Source organism: Loxodonta africana, chromosome 12 (genome assembly GCF_030014295.1).
Source record: "Loxodonta africana isolate mLoxAfr1 chromosome 12, mLoxAfr1.hap2, whole genome shotgun sequence".
In the NCBI taxonomy this organism is placed as follows: Eukaryota; Metazoa; Chordata; class Mammalia; order Proboscidea; family Elephantidae; genus Loxodonta; species Loxodonta africana.
The window spans coordinates 46486550-46505025 of record NC_087353.1 but is presented as its reverse complement, the minus strand read 5'-3'; the positions used below and the strand labels follow the sequence as shown (position 1 = coordinate 46505025).

The following is an 18476-nucleotide window of genomic DNA, read 5'->3' as shown; positions in this document are numbered from 1 at the left end:
AGCGGAGCATGTGTTTTGGTTCCAGGGTCCCTGTGCTGAGAACCAACTAGACTCAGGAGACAGAGCCGTAACACCGGAGATGGTATGAGACTGTAAGAAGCAGTGGCAAGCGCAGCCAAGAAATGGCAGCGGCAGAACCAGGAGACTGATTGGAGTCAGCATAGTGGGCTTCCAGCCCATGGAGTAAGGTGGCTATGATGGGCGTGCTGACCCACGGGAAGAGAGAGCTGAGCGCCTTCAGGCAGAAGCCTTGCTGGCTGAGCAGAGTTCCTCTGGGCCCTTGGCAGAATGAGGTTCACTGACCCACAGGGCAAGAGAGCTGAGTACCTCCAGGCAGGAGGCTTCCTGGCAGTGAGGTGCCTTTGGGTACTTAATGGAGGAGCTAAAGAGCTTTTTAACACTTGACTGACCAGAACAGAGGCTGACAGCCAAGAGAGGCAGCCATCCTCAGGGGGCTGAGAGAAGCCTGTCATGAAAGGACTGAAAGGAGCCTGTCCTGAGGGGGCTGAGAGGAGTCCTGCGTGGCTGAGAGGATCTGAGAGAGCTTTTCTGCACTGAAGACGGGGGACTTTGCCTACGTGCTTCCTGATCCCGAGTTGTAACCTGTTCCTTCCCTAACAGGAGTTCTGTTGTGTCCACTGCAATGGATTACTGAACCCAGGTGAACAGCAGAGAGTGCTGTGAGAGGGACAGCTGGTGACAGAATTAGTAAAGAGTTGGAAAGAGGATGTATGTCTGACCTCCACCTTAAAGGAATCAGCCTTCGGCTGTTTATCTTGATTCTTGCTCCTCCTCCTTGTGAAGTTAGACAAGGTCAGATGCAACGCTGCCATTTTTGCATAATGCCAAACAAAAAATGGTCAAATGATATGAATAAACTCTTCAGCAAAAAGGATATCCAAGTAGCCAACAAACTCATGAAAACATGCTCATTGTCATTAAAAAAAAAAAAAAAATGCTCATTGTCATTAAAAAAAAAAGAGAGATGCAAATTAAAACTACAATGTGATATCACCTAACCCTTATTAAAATGACAAAGATTAAAAAAAAAAACAGAAAATAACAAATATTGGAAAGGATGTGGGGAGAATGGATCTCTTATCCATTGCTGGTGGGAATGTAAAATGGTACAACCGTTGTGGAAAACTGCATTTCGATACCTCAAAAGATTAAAAACAGAACTACCATATGATTCAGCAATTCCATTTCTAGGTATATATCCTAGGGATCTAAAACTAGCAACACGAACAGACACATGCACACCTATGTTCGTTACAGGACTATTTACAATAACAAAAAGATGGGAACAACCCACATGCCCATCGATGGATGAATGGATAAGCAAAATGCAGTACATACATACGATGGAATACTACCCAGTCATAAAGAAAAATGAGGTCCTGGTACATGCTGCAGCAGGGATTAACCTTGAAGGCATTATGCTGGTCATTCACAAAAAGACAAATATTGTATGATCTCATTTTTACGAAATGACAAGAATAGGTAACAATATAGGGAGCAATTATTATTAGTGGTCACGAGGGGTGGTGGGGAAGAGGTGGAATCATTCTCTAGGTAGTAGTTACTTTTTGTCTATGGTGATGGGAAAGGTGGGATCCAAGGTGGGTGAAAACCACACCACTTGACTAATGAGAGTGATATCACTAACCTATATGCAAGAAAAAGGACAAACTGAAATAAGTTATGTTATATAATTTTGAAACAATAACAACCAAAAAAAAAGAAAAAAAAAGCTACAGCTGCTGATACTACTTAGACATAATCAAAGGATTAGGATCATGGTCTCCTGGGACAATCCAGTGAACCGTCATACTGGTTTAAAAGGCTCTGTTCTGCCTCCCCAGTTTGGTTAAGTAGTGTCTACAGTCTTAAAAGCTTGCCAGTGGCCATCCAAGATACAACAATTAGTCTCTAGTCACCTGGAGCAACAGAGGAAGAAGGAAACCTAAGAATCAGAGAAGCGACTGGACTATAGGACTAACTGCCTCCACGAACCATTGTTCCCTCTAAATGAGACAAGAACTGGAGGGTATGCAGATACAAATACTGAACATTTCGATCAGGGACACAATAGATGGATCCTGATAGAAAGGAAAAATGGGGAACGGACCCTCAAATGTCCAGAGTCCAGACTTACTGGACTCACTGAGGCTGGAGGAACCCCCAAGACTACTGCCTTATGATACTCTTCAAACCTTGAAGCGCAACTATACCCTGAAGTCATCTTGAAACAAAATAAGCAGCTTAGCTCAAAAAGTAAAGAATGTCACCCTTAAGTATTGCATTCTTTTAAAAAATTATCTATATGAGACTAAAGGGACAGCTGTAACTCTAAGCACAGATGAGAAGTTTACAGGGCAATGAGTCTAAGTTACTGGTGGTGAAACAGCTACAGCAGAAATAACAAGAATGTTGACACAATGTGAAGAATGTAACAAATGTCACTTAACAATGCGTATAACCCACTGCCATCAAATTGATTCCGATTCATAGTGACCCTGTCAGACAGAGTACAACTGCCCTACAAGGTTTCTAAGGCCGGGAATCTTTACAGAAGCAGACTGCCACATCTTTCTAACGCAGAGTGGCTGTTGGGTTCAAACCACGGACCTTTTGGTTAGCAACTGAATGCTTAACCAAATTAGTGGAGCAAGTTATGCATGTTTTAATGTGTATATTTTTTGCCAAAAATAAAATAAAATGTTTAAAAATGAAATAAAATTAAAAAGTCAGCCCCTCAATCAGACTAAGCCAAATCTCATAAGCTCAATAACTCCATGTGGCTAATGGCTACCACACTAGAGAGGATAGATAGAGAACTTTTCTACCATTTCAGAAACTTCTATCGGACAGCACTGTGAGCGAAGTCCATTTGAGTGCGTACATGAAGAAAAATACATTGTTCTTCAATAGTCTGTTCCCAGTAAGGACCCTGAGAATATGGAAGACAGCTGCGCTACTGAGAGTCAGGGACCCAGGGAACTGTTCTCCTGGATGACTTAAGCAGAGCACACACAAAGGTCACTTTACATCCCTGGGTGCCACGCCACAGGTTCTGGCAGCTTACAACCACTTCTTCATGGTCCACAGGTGACTGCTGTCTTCTGTCCTTACCATGTGCTTGGGAATGTGGGCTGCTGACCACTTGCTCCAGAAGGAGGAAAGGTGAAAGGATCCAAACATCAAAATGTATTACTGGAACTTCGAAGTTTTAAGTAAGAGTGAAAAAAACTAAGATTTTGCATTCTTGTTTTGAAAGGCTGTTTGGTCTCTCCTTTTTTTTTTGAGTGTACACCTACACAGACAACTCATTTCATATTTATCTAAAAACAGACAAAATACTTGAAATTAAACAGAGATAACTGTTTAACAGAACTATTTGAAGGATAACCATTTTATGTATTTCCCATGTAAACATTTATATTAATGTTAGTAAGCACCTTTGCCTAAAAAAATAAAAATCTGTATTAATATAAAATATACTTGGAATTTTTAGAGTGATGGAACTGTTCTGTATGGTACTGGGGTGGTAGACACGTAACTCTTTGCATTTGTCAAGACCTGTACAGAGTCAATATTAAAAAAAAAAAAATCCATCTCATTGCCACTGAGTCGATTCTGACTCATAGTGATCCTACAGGACACAGCAGAGCTACCCCATAGGGTTTCTAAGGCTGTGATCTTTACGGATGCAGACTGCCACATCTTTCTCCCAAGGAGCGACTTTGGTTTCAAACCACCGACCTTTCAGTTAGCAGCTGAGTGCTTTAACCACTACACTACCAGGCTCCTGAGTCAACATTACTATATGTAAATTTAAAAAACCAAAAACAACGAAGATGTTGGGGGAGTCCAGGATGGAATGTAGACTGTGACAAATGAAACAACACTATTTCTGATATATGATACAACCTCAACAAAGGGGATAGGGTAATCTACTAATCAAAAAAACACCAAGCCTGTTGCCATCGAGTTAATTCTGACTCACAGAGAACCTACGAGACACAGCAGAACTGTCCCATAGGGTTTCCAAGGAAACGGTTGGTGGATTCGAACTGCTGACCTTTGGGTTGGCAGCTGAGCTCTTAAGCACTGCACCACCAGCGCTCCTACATGTATACTAAAAAAAAAAAAAATTTTTTTTTTTTTTTTTTAGAGTTGAACAAATAAGTAAATAAACTGTAGATAATAGAAATCAGATTTCTCACTGTCAGAAAGAAGTTACAAATAAATAAGTGGGAAAGACTAAATGAATCCTCTGGTGCTATATAAGAGTTGGAGATATCAGTATAAACTCATGTTAATTTTATATACATAAGTAGATACAGAACTAATTATAAATATTTACGTATGCATGAATATATTACTAGCTCTGTCTGCTTAGTAGAATAATGCCCCTACCCCAACAGTGTCCATATTCTAATTCCCAGGACCTGTGAATGTTATTTACATAGGAAAGGAGAATCAAGGCTGCTGATCAGTTGAATAAAATAGGGAGATTATCTTGGTGGGTCCAATCCGATGACGAAGGGAAGCAGAAGGCTCACTGCCAGAGTGATGCCACATGAGAAGGACTAGACCATCCATTGCTGACTTTAAAGGAGGAAGGGGTCATGGGCCAAAGAACATGGGCATCCACTAGAAGCTGGGAAAGCTAAGAAAGTGGATACTACAGACAGCCTATGGAAAGGAAACAGCCTTGCCGAGACCTTGATTTTAGCCCAGTAAGACCTGTGTCAGACACTGACTTACAGAAGTATAAGTTAATAAATCTATGTTATTCAAGCCACTCAGGTTATGGTACTTTGTTAAAGCAGCAATAAGACACTAAAACAGAGCACAACCAATCCCCATATCTTACTTTCTAATACCATTATTCAAGAAAAAGCAACGAGGACTCCTGAGGAGAAATGCTGATTCTAGGGCTGGGGCAGGGAAACTATAAGATGATCCTGGAGAATAAATAAGTGATGAAAAGAAAAGAAAGACAGGGCATGTCAAAAGGACACAGGACTCAACCTGAAAGGACTTCCAATGGCCAAAGCTGGAAAACTTAGAGCAACAAAATAAATAAGAACATACTAGATTATAGCCACCCCCCCTCAACTTGTCTCTCAGTTTCTCCTACTGCGGGGGCTTGCATGTTGCTGTGATGCTGGAAGCTACGCCACCGGTGTTCAGATAACAGCAGAATCACTCACACAGGACAGGTTTCAGGTGAGCTTTCAGACTAAGACAGACTAGGAAAAAGGACCCAGCAGGTTACTTCTGAAAAGCATTAGCCAGTGAAAACCTTATGAATAGCAGCGGAACATTGTCTGATATAGTGCTGGAAGATGAGCCCCCCCAGGTTGGAAGGCACTCAAAAAATGACTGGGGAAGAGCTGCCTCCTCAAAGTCGTGTCGACCTTAATGATGTGGATGGAGTAAAGCTTTCAGGACATTCATTTGCTGATCTGGCATGACTCAAAATGAGAAGAAACAGCTGTAAACATCCATTAATAATCAGAACCTGGAATGTACAAAGTATGAATCTAGGAAAATTAGAAATCGTCAAAAGTGAAACGGAATGCATAAACATCAATACCCTAGGCATTAGTGAGCTGAAATGGACTGGTATTGGCCACTTTGAATCGGACAATCCTATAGTCTACTATGCTCGGAAGGACAACTCGAAGAGGAATGGTGTTGCATTCATTGTCAAAAAGAATGTTTCAAGATCTATCCTGAAATACAATGCTATCAGTGATAGGATAATATCCATACGCCTACAAGGAAGACCAGTTAATACGACTATTATTCAAATTTACCCACTAACCACTAGGGCCAAAGATGAAGAAATGGAAGATTTTCATCAGCTGCTACAGTCTGAAACTGATCAAACATGCAATCAAGATGCATTGATAATTACTGGTGAATGGAATGCGAAAGTTGGAAACGAAGAAGGATCAGTAGTTGAAAAATATGGCCTTGGTGATACAAACAATGCCAGAGATCAAATGATAGAATAAATCTTACCAGAGACGTAAAAGACTTATACAAAGAAAACTACAGTACACTTCTCCAAGAAACCAAAACAGACTCATATAAGTGGAAGAACATACCTTGCTCGTGGCTAGGAAGACTTAACATTATAAAAATGTCTATTCTACCGGAAGCGATCTATACATTTAATGCAATTCTGATCCAAATCCCAATGACATTCTTTAATGAGATGGAGAAACAAATCACCTACTTCATATGGAACGGAAAGAGGCCCCGGATAAATAAGGCATTACTGTAAAAGAAGAATAAAGTGGGAGGACTTACTCTACCTGATTTTATGACCTATTATACCGCCACAGTAGTCAAAACAGCCTGGTACTGGTACGACAACATATACATAGTCCAATGAAACAGAACTGAGAATCCAGGTATAAATCCATCCATATATGAGCAGTTGATATTTGACAAAGGCCCCAAAACAGTTAAATGGGGAAAACGCAGTCTTTTTAACAAACGCTGCTGGCATTAACTGGATATCCATCTGCAAGAAAATGAAATAAGAACTATACCTCACTCCATGCATAAAAACGAGCTCAAAATGGATCAAAGACCTAAATATAAAATCTAAAATGATAAAGATCATGGAAGAAAAAATAGGGACAATGTTACAAGTCCTGATACACAGCATAAACAGTATACAAAACATTACTAACAATGCAGAAAAAAAATTAGATAACTGGGAACTCCTAAAAATCAAACACCTATGCTCATCCAAAGACTTCACCAAAAGAGTAAAAAGATTACCTACAGACTGGCATTTCTGATCAGCGCCTGATCTCTAAAATCTACATGCTACTGCAAAAACTGACCTACAAAAGACAAATAACCCAATTAAAAAACGGGCAAAAGATATGAATACGCACTTCACTAAAGAAGACATTCAGGTAGCTAACATATATATGAGGAAATGTTCACAATCATTAGCCATTAGAGAAATGTGGATCAAAAACTACAATGAGATTTCATCTCACTCCAACAAGGCTGGCATTAATCCAAAAAAAAAAAAAAACACACAAAATAATAAATGTTGGAGAGGCTGTGGAGAGATTGGAACCCTTATATACTGCTAGTGGGAATGTCAAATGGTACAACCACTTTGGAAATCAATTTGGCGCTTCCTTAAAAAGCTAAAAGCTAGAAATAGAACTACCATACGATCCAGCAATCCCACTCCTTGGAATATATCCTAGAGAAATAAGAGCCTTTACATGAACAGATGTATGCACACCCATGTTCACTGCAGCACTGTTCACAATAGCAAAAAGATGGAAGCAGCCAAGGTGTCCATCAATGGAAGAATGGATAAATAAATCATGGTATGTTCACACAATGGAATATTACGCATCGATAAAGAACAGTGAGGAATCTGTGAAACATTTCATAACATGGAGGAACCTGGAAGGCATTATGCTGAGTGAAATCAGTCAGTTGCAAAAGGCCAAATATTGTATAAGACCACTATTATAAGAACTTGAGAAATAGTTTAAACTGAGAAGAAAACATTCTTTTGTGGTTACGAGAGGGGGGAGGGAGGGAGGGTGGGAGAGGGGCATTCACTAATTAGATAGTAGATAAGAACTACTTTAGGTGAAGGGAAAGACAGCACACAATACAGGGGAGGTTAGCACAACTGGACTAAACCAAAAGCAAAGAAGTTTCCTGAATAAACTGAATGCTTCGAAGGCGAGCGTAGCAGGGGCAGGGGTCTGGGGACCATGGGTTCAGGGGATGTCTAAGTCAATTGGCATAATAAAACCTATTAACAAAACATTCTGCATCCCACTTTGAAGAGTGGCATCTGGGGTCTTAAATGCTAGCAAGCAGTCATCTAAGGTGCATCAATTGGTCTCAACCCACCTGGATCAAAGGAAAATGAAGAACACCAAGGACACAAGGTGATTATGAGCCCAAGAGACAGAAAGGGCCACATGAACCAGCGACTACATTATCCTGAGACCAGAAGAACTAGATGGTGGCCGGCTGATGACTGCCCTGACAGGGAACACAATAGAGAGCCCCTGAGGGAGCAGGAAAGCAGTAGGATGCAGACCTCAAATTCTCATAAAAAGACCAGACTTAATGGTCTGACTGAGACTAGAAGATCCCCGGTGGTCATGGCTCCTAGACCTTCTGTTGGCCCAGGACAGGAACCATTCCCAAAGCCAACTCTTCAGACAGGGATTTGACTGGACAATGGGTTGGAGAGGGATGCTGGTGAGGAGTGAGCTTCTTGGATCAGGTGAACAGGTGAGACTATGTTGGTATCTCCTCCCTGGAGGGGAGATGAGAGGGTAGAGGGGGTTAGAAGCTGGCAAAATGGACAGGAAAAGTGAGAGTGGAGCGAGGGGTGAGCAACTGGGGGTATGTAGCAAGATTTATATAAGTTTTTATGTGAGAGACTGACTTGATTTATAAACTTTCACTTAAAGCACAATAAAATTTTTTTTTTTTTAATTTCAGGACTTTCTGTTTAGCTTTTGGATTTCCTCTTTTGCCAAAGATGTCTTTAATCAAGGGTTTTTTGTTTGTTTTAGTTTTAAATTTCCAGGTGGAAGGGCCTTTTCATATTTTGGATTCATTTTCTAGTTTTTAGTAAATGTTTGCATTGCAATCAAAGCGTGCTGCTTGTAACGTTTGTTTTATGAAATCGGCTGATGTCTTTTTGGTATGACAAACACGCTAAGTTTTAGGGAATCCTCTGTGTGCACTTGAGATAATTATTGTTTTCTATTATCAGGCACGGTGGCGTAGTGGTTAAGTGTTATGGCTGCTAACCAAGAGGCTGGCAGTTCGAATCTGCCAGGTGCTCCTTGGAAACTCTATCGGGCAGTTCTACTCTGTCCTATAGGGTCGCTATGAGTTGGATTCGACTCAATGGCAGTGGGTTTTGGTTGGAACAACATCATCAGGGTGTAGTATCTGATATATACACACAAGATCTACCTTACTGATTATGTTGTTTACATCTTATATATGCTTATTTATTTTTTGTCCACTGGACCTCCCCTGTACTGAGGTTGCTGTGTTAAAATCTCATAATATTAGTGTTCTTATTTTCCCTCACATCTCCTGTAGTTTCTGTTTTACACAAAAGTCATGTGTGTTACTTGGTTATCTGTGATAGATACGCACTGTATTTATATGTGATTCTCTGTCTTCCCTGATAAGCAAGCAAATTGGGTTATGGCTTTATAAAGTGTCCTCCAGTGTCTTGTTTAATGCTTTCTGGTTTCAGTCCTATTTTGTCTGGTGTTAGAATCACAACCCCTGCTTTCTTTTTTTTTCTTTTCTTTTTTTTTTGCATCTGCCTGATAAATCTCTATCCATACCTTTCTTTTTAGACTTTTTGAATCACTGAATTTTAGGCGTGTCTTTTAAAAACATTATAGCTTGGTTTTTGCTTTATAGTTTGAAAATCTTTTTTTTTGTTGTTTAATTAATGGATGAGCTAAACCAATTCTCATTTACTAATACAACTGATATTTTAGAACCCAAATTGTGTTATAATTAGTGGGTATATTACATAATATTTACTATATTCCTTTCTCTATGTGATTGTTATTAAGCTTTTTAATTTTTTGATTTCTATTTTTGTTTTAGGGTTATTTTTGTATTAGCACTTTTCATAATGCCCTTAATCCTCTTTTTTCATTAGTTTTAAATCTGCTGTCAGTTGTAAATGGTATAGACACCTATTTATTACCTATACAATAATAACTTCTACTTTTACCTTAATTCTCTCTTATGCTGACTTATTTTGTCTCTTCTTGTCAGAAAATATTAATGTATTATTCTTCTATACTTGATCTTGTCTTTGTTTTAGTCTTAGCACTAGGATTAAATATAAGGAAAGCTCACTATCAGTCCTCTCGTCAAAATTTCCCCATTCCTATCGCTTGGGTGGCTGATGTTCATCCTGTCTTAGATTTCTTCAGGAAAAGTATAAATACAGTATATCCTGAGTTCTTACACATTCAGAACTGTTCTTCTGTATCTTCAATACATGAAGGACAGGTTAGTTGGATACAGTATCTTTAATTCACACATTGTATATATTTCTTGAAAATGCTACTCCACTGTTGCTATATTGCTTTTGAGACTTTGATTCTAATCTAATTCTTGTCTTTTTATTTGATTTTTTGCCTGGAGAATTGGGTATTTCTTCTTTATCTTTAAAGCCTGCTAAGTTTTACTGGAATACTTCCTGGAGTTTCATTGTTGGTCAATTTTCCCTGGCAGGGGGGCCTTTTAAACGTGCCCATTCAGGTCTTCATCTTTTTATTTTCTAATAAATAGCTTTATAATTCACATACAATTCATGTGTACAATTAAAAATATAATTCAATACAGGTATGTGCAACCATTCAGCACAGTCAAATTAAGAACATTAACATCTCCACAAGAAGAAAGACAGCTATCACACCCCTACCATACTGTCCCCTGCTTTAGCCCTAAGCAAACACTAACCTACTGTTTCTATAGATTTACCTATTCTGGACATTTCATATAGACAGAATGATATAACGTGGTATTTTTTAACTGTTTCTTTCACTGAGCGTGTTTTCAAGGGTCATGTATGTTGCAGCATGTATCAGTACTTCATCCTTTTATACAGCCATATAAATAGTTCATTGTATGGATATACAATTTATTTTCCATTTATCAGCTGATAAATATTTGCATTGTTCCTACTTTTTGGCTATTACGAATAATGCTGCTATAAACATACAAGTTTTTGTGTGAACACATGTTTTCATGTAGTTGGTGCAATTAGAATTGCTGGGTCATAATGACTTTTTTTTTTTTTTTAATGACTTAAGGGACTGCCAGGTGGTTTTCTAAAGCAGTATACGAGGGTTCCAATTTCTCTAAATCCTTGCCAACACTTGTTATTACACTGACTTTTTGACCCTACTCATCCTAGTGGGTGTGAATATCTCATTATGCTTCTGATTTGCACTTCCCTAATGACTAATGATGTTGAACATCTTTTCATATGCTTCTTGCCTATTTGTGCATCTTCCTTGGAGAAACATCTATTCAGATTTTTGCCCATTTTTTATCAGATTATTGGTCTTATTATTGCGTTGTAAGAGTTTTTTATATATCCAAGACACAAGTACCTTATCAGATACATGATTTGCAAATATCTTCCATTCTGTGAGGTGTCTTCTAATTTTCTTGATAATGTCCTTTGAAGCATAAAACTTAAAATTGTGATTACATTCCATATCTTTTTTTTTTTTTCCCTCTTTTTGCTTATGCTCTTGGTATTATATCCAAGAATCCATTAAAAAAATCCAAGGTCACCAACCCCTATATTTTCTACTTTTTTATACTTGTAGATCTTACATTTCATTTTACTTGGATCCACAATCAGCAGCCATGGAAGCAGCAATCAAGAAATCAAAAGACACATTGCATTGGGTAAAAGTGCTGCAAAGGACCTCTTCAAAGTGTTGAAGAGCAAAGACGTCACCCTGAAGACTAAGGTGCGCCTGACCCAAGCCATGGTATTTTCAATTGCATCATATCCATGTGAAAGCTGGACAATGAATAAGGAAGACCAAAGAAGAATTGATGCCTTTGAATTGTGGTGCTGGCGAAGAATGTTGAATACACCATGGACTGCCAAAACAACGAACAAATTGTCTTAGAAGAAGTACAGCCAGAATGCTCCTTAGAAGCAAGGATGGTGAGGCTGCGTCTTACGTACTTTGGACATATTGTCAGGAGGGATCAGTCCCTAGAGAAGGACATCATGCTTGGCAGAGTACAGGGTCAGCGGAAAAGAGGAAGACCCTCAACGAGGTGGACTGACACAGTGGTTCCAACAATGAGCTCAAGCATAACAACAATTTTAAGGATGGCTCAGGACCAGGCAGCGTTTTGTTCTGTTGTGCATAGGGTCACTATGAGTCAGAACCGACTCGACCGCACATAACTACAGATCTTAATTTAGGTATTTGATCCATATTGATTCATTTTTGTATACTGTATGAGCTTAGGGTCCAATTTCCATCTTTTGCATGTGGCTATCCAGTTGATCCAGTACCATTTGTTAAAAAGACTATTCTTTCCTCCATTGAATGGTCATCACACCCCTGTCATACATCATTTGACCATAGATTGATGCTTTTATTTCTTGACTTGCAATTCTCTTCCACTGATCTATATGCCTATCCTTATGGCAGGAGCACACTGTCTTGATTACTGTTGATATATAGAAGTTTTGAAACTGGGAAGTGTGAGTATACTTACATTGTTCTTTTTCAAGGTTATTATGTCCACTCTAGGTCACTTGAAATTCCATATGAACTTCAGAATCATTTTGGCAATCTCTACAAAAACATCAGTGAGATTTGACAGGGATTGCACTGAATCTATAGATTAATATGGGGAGTACTGCCATTTTGACAATATTAATTCTTCCAATTCAAATAGATGAGATGATTTTCCAATTAATTATATCTTCTTTAATTTCTTTCAACAATCTTTTGTAAATGCCATTTAATTTTTTGTTTTCAGTGTATCTTATGTCTTGTTTGCTTCTCCTTTGCTGATTTCATTTGCATTAAGTGAGTACCTTCTAATGTAGCATTTAAATTCCTTTAATGATTTTTTCACTATATACTTTTTTAGTTAATTCCTTAGTGGTTGCTTTAAGACTCATCACACAACCCTTAACTAATCAGAATCAGCTTCAGATTTATACTAACTTAATTTCAGTGAGATAGGTTAACATCATCGCTATATAGCTCTGTTCTCTTTCCCCCTTTTTGTGGAATTATTGTTATATATACCAAAAATATATATATACCAAAAAAAAACCCCTGTTACCATCAAGTCGATTCTGACTTATGATGACCTCATGTGTCACAGAGCAGAACTGGTCCATAGGGTCTCCTTGGCTGTAATCCGTATAGAAGCAGACTGCCAGGCCTTTTTTCCATGGCCCCATTGGGTGGGTCCAAACAGCCAACCTTTAGGTTAGTCAAAACCTATTGCTGTTGAGTCAATTCCGACTCATAGCGACACTACAGGACAGAGTAGAATTGTTCCATAGGGTTTCCAAGGAGTGGCTGGTGGATTCGAACTGCTGACCTTTTGGTTAGCGTATCTCTTAACCACTGCAGCACTGGGGCTCTAGATGAGCACAAGCACAAGCAGGTAAGGCAACCTCCCTCCCAAAAAAAAGTAAGGATGAAAAAGATTTGAAGAATACAATAACAAGTATGATATATACACATATGTAGAAACCCTGCACCCAACTAAGAATATACATTATTTTCAAGCACACATGGAATATTCACAAAAATGACCACACATTAGGCCAGAAGGAAACAGCAGAAAATTCTAAAGTCTCATTATCTACACACTATGTTCTCAGACTGCAATTAAATTATATTAGAAATCAATAGTTTGAAAAAAAAAGTATTAATAGCCAGGAAAATCACTTGTTTTTTGAAATTAAGAAGAATAATCCCAAATACTTGGAGTCAAAGAATAAACCACAATATGTTACAATAAATTTGAGAACTCAACGACAGTAAAACATACTGCACATCAAAACTTAAGAAATAATACTGAAGAGAAACTTAGGAGAAAAAATTGCAGAAATTATAGGAATTTCTTATAAAAATAACACTAATAATTAATGAACTTAGCATATAGCTCAAGAAATTGGACAAAGAACAGAGTAAATCAAAGAAAATAGACAGAAAAACACATAGATAAAAGCAAGAATCAATGAAAAAAGAAAACAAAATAAGATCAACAAAGACAAAGTTGATTCTTTGAAAAAACAAACACGTGGGAAGACCGATTTTTTTTAGGATGATAGAAATAAACCACATTTAGAATGCAAAGCGGAAAATATCTATAGACTTAGTAAAGTAGAGACCTAAAAATCCTAAGAAAATATCATGAACTCCTTGGAAACCCCATGGGGCAGTTCTACTCTATCCTATAGGGGTTGCTACGAGTCAGAATCAACTCGATGGCAATAGGTGTAGGTTTTTTTGATTTATACCTATATCTGATGGCATTCTTAACTGATTCAGATGTAATCTTTGAAAATGGCTGATCAAAATAAATGCCAGTATTGGTGTGCCTAAAACAAATTTTTGCTGTGCCCTTCTTGGTAAATACTGCTTGCTAAATCTTCATCACTATATACAGTGCTCTGAATGATGCATTCAGATCTGCCAATAATTGAGTGGCACAGTAGTTAAGAGCTATGGCTGCTAACCAAAAGGCTGGCAGTTCGAATCCACCAGCTGCTCCTTGGAAACCGTATGGGGCAGTTCTACTCTGCCCTATAGGGTCGCTATGAGTCGGAATCAACTCAAGGGCAATGGGTTCAGTTTTTTAGGGTTTTTTTTTGTGTGTGTGTGTGTATGTGTAAGTGTAGACTAGGGATCAATACTATTACTTACTTATCACTCATGCCATGCTTATTGGTACTAGCCCAAAATATTAGATAGTGTTAAATTTATTTAACAACACATGGAAAGTTCCTACAGGGTTCATACATCAAAGCATGTATAAGCCTTCTTTATTAGAAGATACATAGGCAAATCTCTCAACTCTGATCTCTGGCACAAGTGGCAATGGGAAAGACAAAAGTATAGGACAAAGGCAAGCAAAATACAAACACACCTAGTAAATAAACTACAAACCTCCTTACTAGTCTATCCTGAGGACAACACCTGCCCGTAGATACTTCTTCAAAGTCACTTTGGATCACTGATAAGAACATGATTTTAATGTGGTTTGGGTGGCAAAAAAAGTTCAAATTAGAAATGTTACATAGGGAAATCAGAGAAGTATAGATGTAATATATATGTATACATCTACACTATATCATATCAGGAAGTGTGGTGGATACTTCATAACCTATATGCAAATAACCGGTTTGAATATATTTTTAGATTGCTCTTTATACTCATTTCACATTCACTTTTAAGTTGGGTGGCTGGGAAATTTAGCTTTAACAAGCAATGCTGAAATATTCCTATTTCAACACCATACGATCAACATGTTGCATTCCTAACTATTTAAAGTAAACATTAATATAATGGTACTTTAATATGGACCTTTAATGTTGTGGTACCTAAGCACAATGAAAAGACTTTTTAAAAGAAAAAACTATGGGTTAGGGAAGCTCAGAAAATACCTGCACCTAGTGAAATGCTTGGAACCAACAGGCGCTCAATGAATATTAGGTGAATGTCAAAGAATCAGTTCATTTCAAGCACCTTATCAGCACAGACCAGCATCTGGCCGAGATTACTAAAAGCATGACATGGAAAAAAAGGTTACTGAGTTATTAATTTATATTCTTTAAAGTGCTGTCCCTCAGGAAATATATCTACCTCCTTAAAAATAGTTTATTCTCCCTTTCAGTGTAAGATATTTCAAAAAAAGAGGTTAAAATAAAATCATCTGTTATGACTCACTAAGGAAGAAGAAACTGGTGATTATTTTTAGACTAGTTAGAAAAAAATGGAAAAGGCCTTAACACTTAAATGGAGCTTACCAAGTTATCCTGTAAAGTTTTAGAGTAGATACATTATATATAAAATGAATGAACCACTTAAAGTAATTTGTGAATAACCTACCAAATCCAGGAATACTTTTAAGACTGGCTTTGAGGCAAATTTTTTCCAATCTGAGGTAGCTGTATCTCATCAGACAATTCCACAGAAACATCCAATCCATTCTTGTCCGATGGTTCATTATAATGACACTTCTTTCTCCAGGAATAAATGCATCACCTGTTATAATGACTTTTACACCAAACATGGTCTCCAGCAATGCCTAAGGAAAAAAAAAAACAACATATATATTTTGCAATTTAAAGCTATGGTTTCCCACAGATAAATTTTATCACATCTTGTAAGTAAATCTTATGATTTCCAATAAAGAAATCAAAGGCATAGTGCTTCCCTTGATTTTTACTTCTATAATAAGTCAGAAAAAAGAGGTTAACCTAGAAGAATGAAAATAGGAAGGCACTGCTTCTGTTTTTAGTTCTTTACTAATTCAAGTTTCTGGCAGTTTTCTAATGAACATTGCTAACTCTACTTGAAAACTTCAAGGTACGTTATCAAAGTTAAAAAGAAAAAAGTGCAAAAGTTGTACAGCAAGATTCTACTGTGTAAGTTTTTAAGAACATAGATATGTAAGATTATTACATTTTTTCTTGAAAGGCTGGTCAAGAGCTTTAACACTATGGGTAGAGCTGAGAGAACAGAAAGTCAAACTTTTCATTCTATACTTTTCTGTACTATCATTTTTTTAAAAGAAATAGATGTATCTACTTTATTTTAATAATATATAAAGAATAAAATAACTACATGTTACTAAAATGCTGTAGCCTTAATGCCAACAATAGTGCCTGCCACGTAGCAATTGCTCAAATATTTGCTGAATTTAACTAACATTTCTGAGAGCCAGGCATATAATATATATGAAATATTTAGAAGAAATATTTCTAATTTTAAGAACCAGAGTTCTTAAAAGTGAAATGATACATAATAAAAATCGTTGGTTATTAATTTCATTTATTTAAATTTTCAAATTATTAACATGTAATGAATTTACTCGTCAACATTTAACTTCACTATTAATGGAGAGATAACTTGTCCAACGGAAGATAAAATAACAAAAAAAAACAAACCCAAACCCATTGTCATCAAGTTCATTTCAACTCACAGTGGCCCTATAAGGCAGGGTAGAACTGCCCCATAGGGTTTTTTAAGGAGCAACTGGTAGATTCAAACTGCTGACCTTTTGGTTAGTATACTAGCCAAGCTCTTAATCACTGTATCAGCAGGGACTCCAAGGTAAATATAAGGTAAGGAAATCAAAAGCTCTCTGAGGCAAATATCATCATAGCCTTGATCAAGGTATAGCAAATAAACAGTGGTACAGTCATTCAATGGAATACCATATAATAATGAAAATAAACTCCAGGTATCTACAGCAACAAGGATGACACACACAAGCAGAATGTTGAGAAACAAGCAAAACAAAGAAAATATACAATAAGTATCCACATGTAAAAATTTCTAAAACAGTAATTAGAATATTTGAGGGATAAATACATGAACGTGCTGCCATCAAGTTGATTCCGACTCATAGCAACCATATAAGACAGAATAGAACTGCCCCATAGGGTTTCCAAGGCTATAATCTTTATGGAAGCAGACTGCCACATCTTCTCCTAGGGAGCAACTGGTGGGTTCAATTAGCAGCCGAGTACTGAACCACTGCACCACCAGGGCTCCTTGGATAAATACATAGGTGGTGAAATTATAAAGAACGGCAAAGAATTGACAATCTTAAGAGTCAAGTTAATGGCTTCTTCTGTTTAAAAAAAAAAAAAAAGAGGGGACTGGGATTGGGAGGCTAGGTAGCTTATTGGAGAAGTGGCAATGTTCTACCTCTTGACCTGATTGACAGTTAAACTTTAAAAAATTACTCATTAAACTACGCACTTATGGATCCCTGGTGGTAAAGTGGTTAAGACCTCAGGCTGGCTAATCAAAAGGTCGGCAGTTGGAATCCACCAGCCACTCCTTGGAAATCCTACGGGGCAGTTCTACTCTGTCCTGTAGGGTTAGTATAAGTTGGGATCGACTGGACGGCATACAATATGCATTTAGGTATTATTAACATTTCAGTAAGTTTATTTCACAATAATGTTTTTTTTTTTTAAAGAATATGATACAATAAAACTTCAAAAACGTAAGAATAAACATGATCAAGAAAAAACAAGTTAAAAGCAGTATTAGCTAAAGAAATATACTAGAAAAGTAAAAATAAGGAAGAAAAGGAAGAAATGCTATATGCCCCCAAAATTACAGATTCAAAAATGTTAACATCTCGTCAGAGGAAAACAGAATCATTTGGGATAGAGCTGCTATAGATATCCCACAGTCCCCATAAAGTTACCTTCCCAGGGCTGAGGTTCACTTTCCCTGTTGCTGTCTAGCCCGATTCTGACTCTGGGGCATGGATATCTATCATGCCTTGGAAGGACAACTTTCAAAAGGTCAATAAATACCCACCCTCTTGAATTGTATGCAAATACATGTGAATGCACGTACTTTGCTGGGCAAAATGCCTGGTGTTTTCACCAAATTCGCCAAAGGGTCCATAACTGCTCTAATAATTATAATCCCTACACCAAAAAGTCTCTAGGGGAATTTAAGTCGATCATGGCAGAGTCCTCTAAGCTTGAATCCACAGCAAGGAAGATCTTTTTTTTTCTACTTGTAAGTATAAAAGGGCATCAAATACCAAAACATATCACTGAATTATATGCCTTGGTCCAACGGATATGTGAAGTCACCATCCAAGGTTAATTATGATTAGCTCCACTCTGCTTTTCATATATGATA

General features: G+C 37.6%; 1 protein-coding gene across 14 annotated transcripts in view; it reads right to left on the bottom strand.

The window, feature by feature from the left end:
• Window positions 1-18476, bottom strand: part of LCLAT1 (lysocardiolipin acyltransferase 1) — a 438576-nt gene that overhangs the window by 202969 nt on the left and 217131 nt on the right. For all 14 annotated transcript variants that reach the window (XM_064295193.1, XM_064295192.1, XM_064295179.1 and 11 more), the window contains one exon: window positions 15690-15888. In XM_064295193.1, the coding sequence (XP_064151263.1) occupies window positions 15690-15888 (199 nt within the window). The remainder of the gene's footprint in view (window positions 1-15689; window positions 15889-18476) is intronic.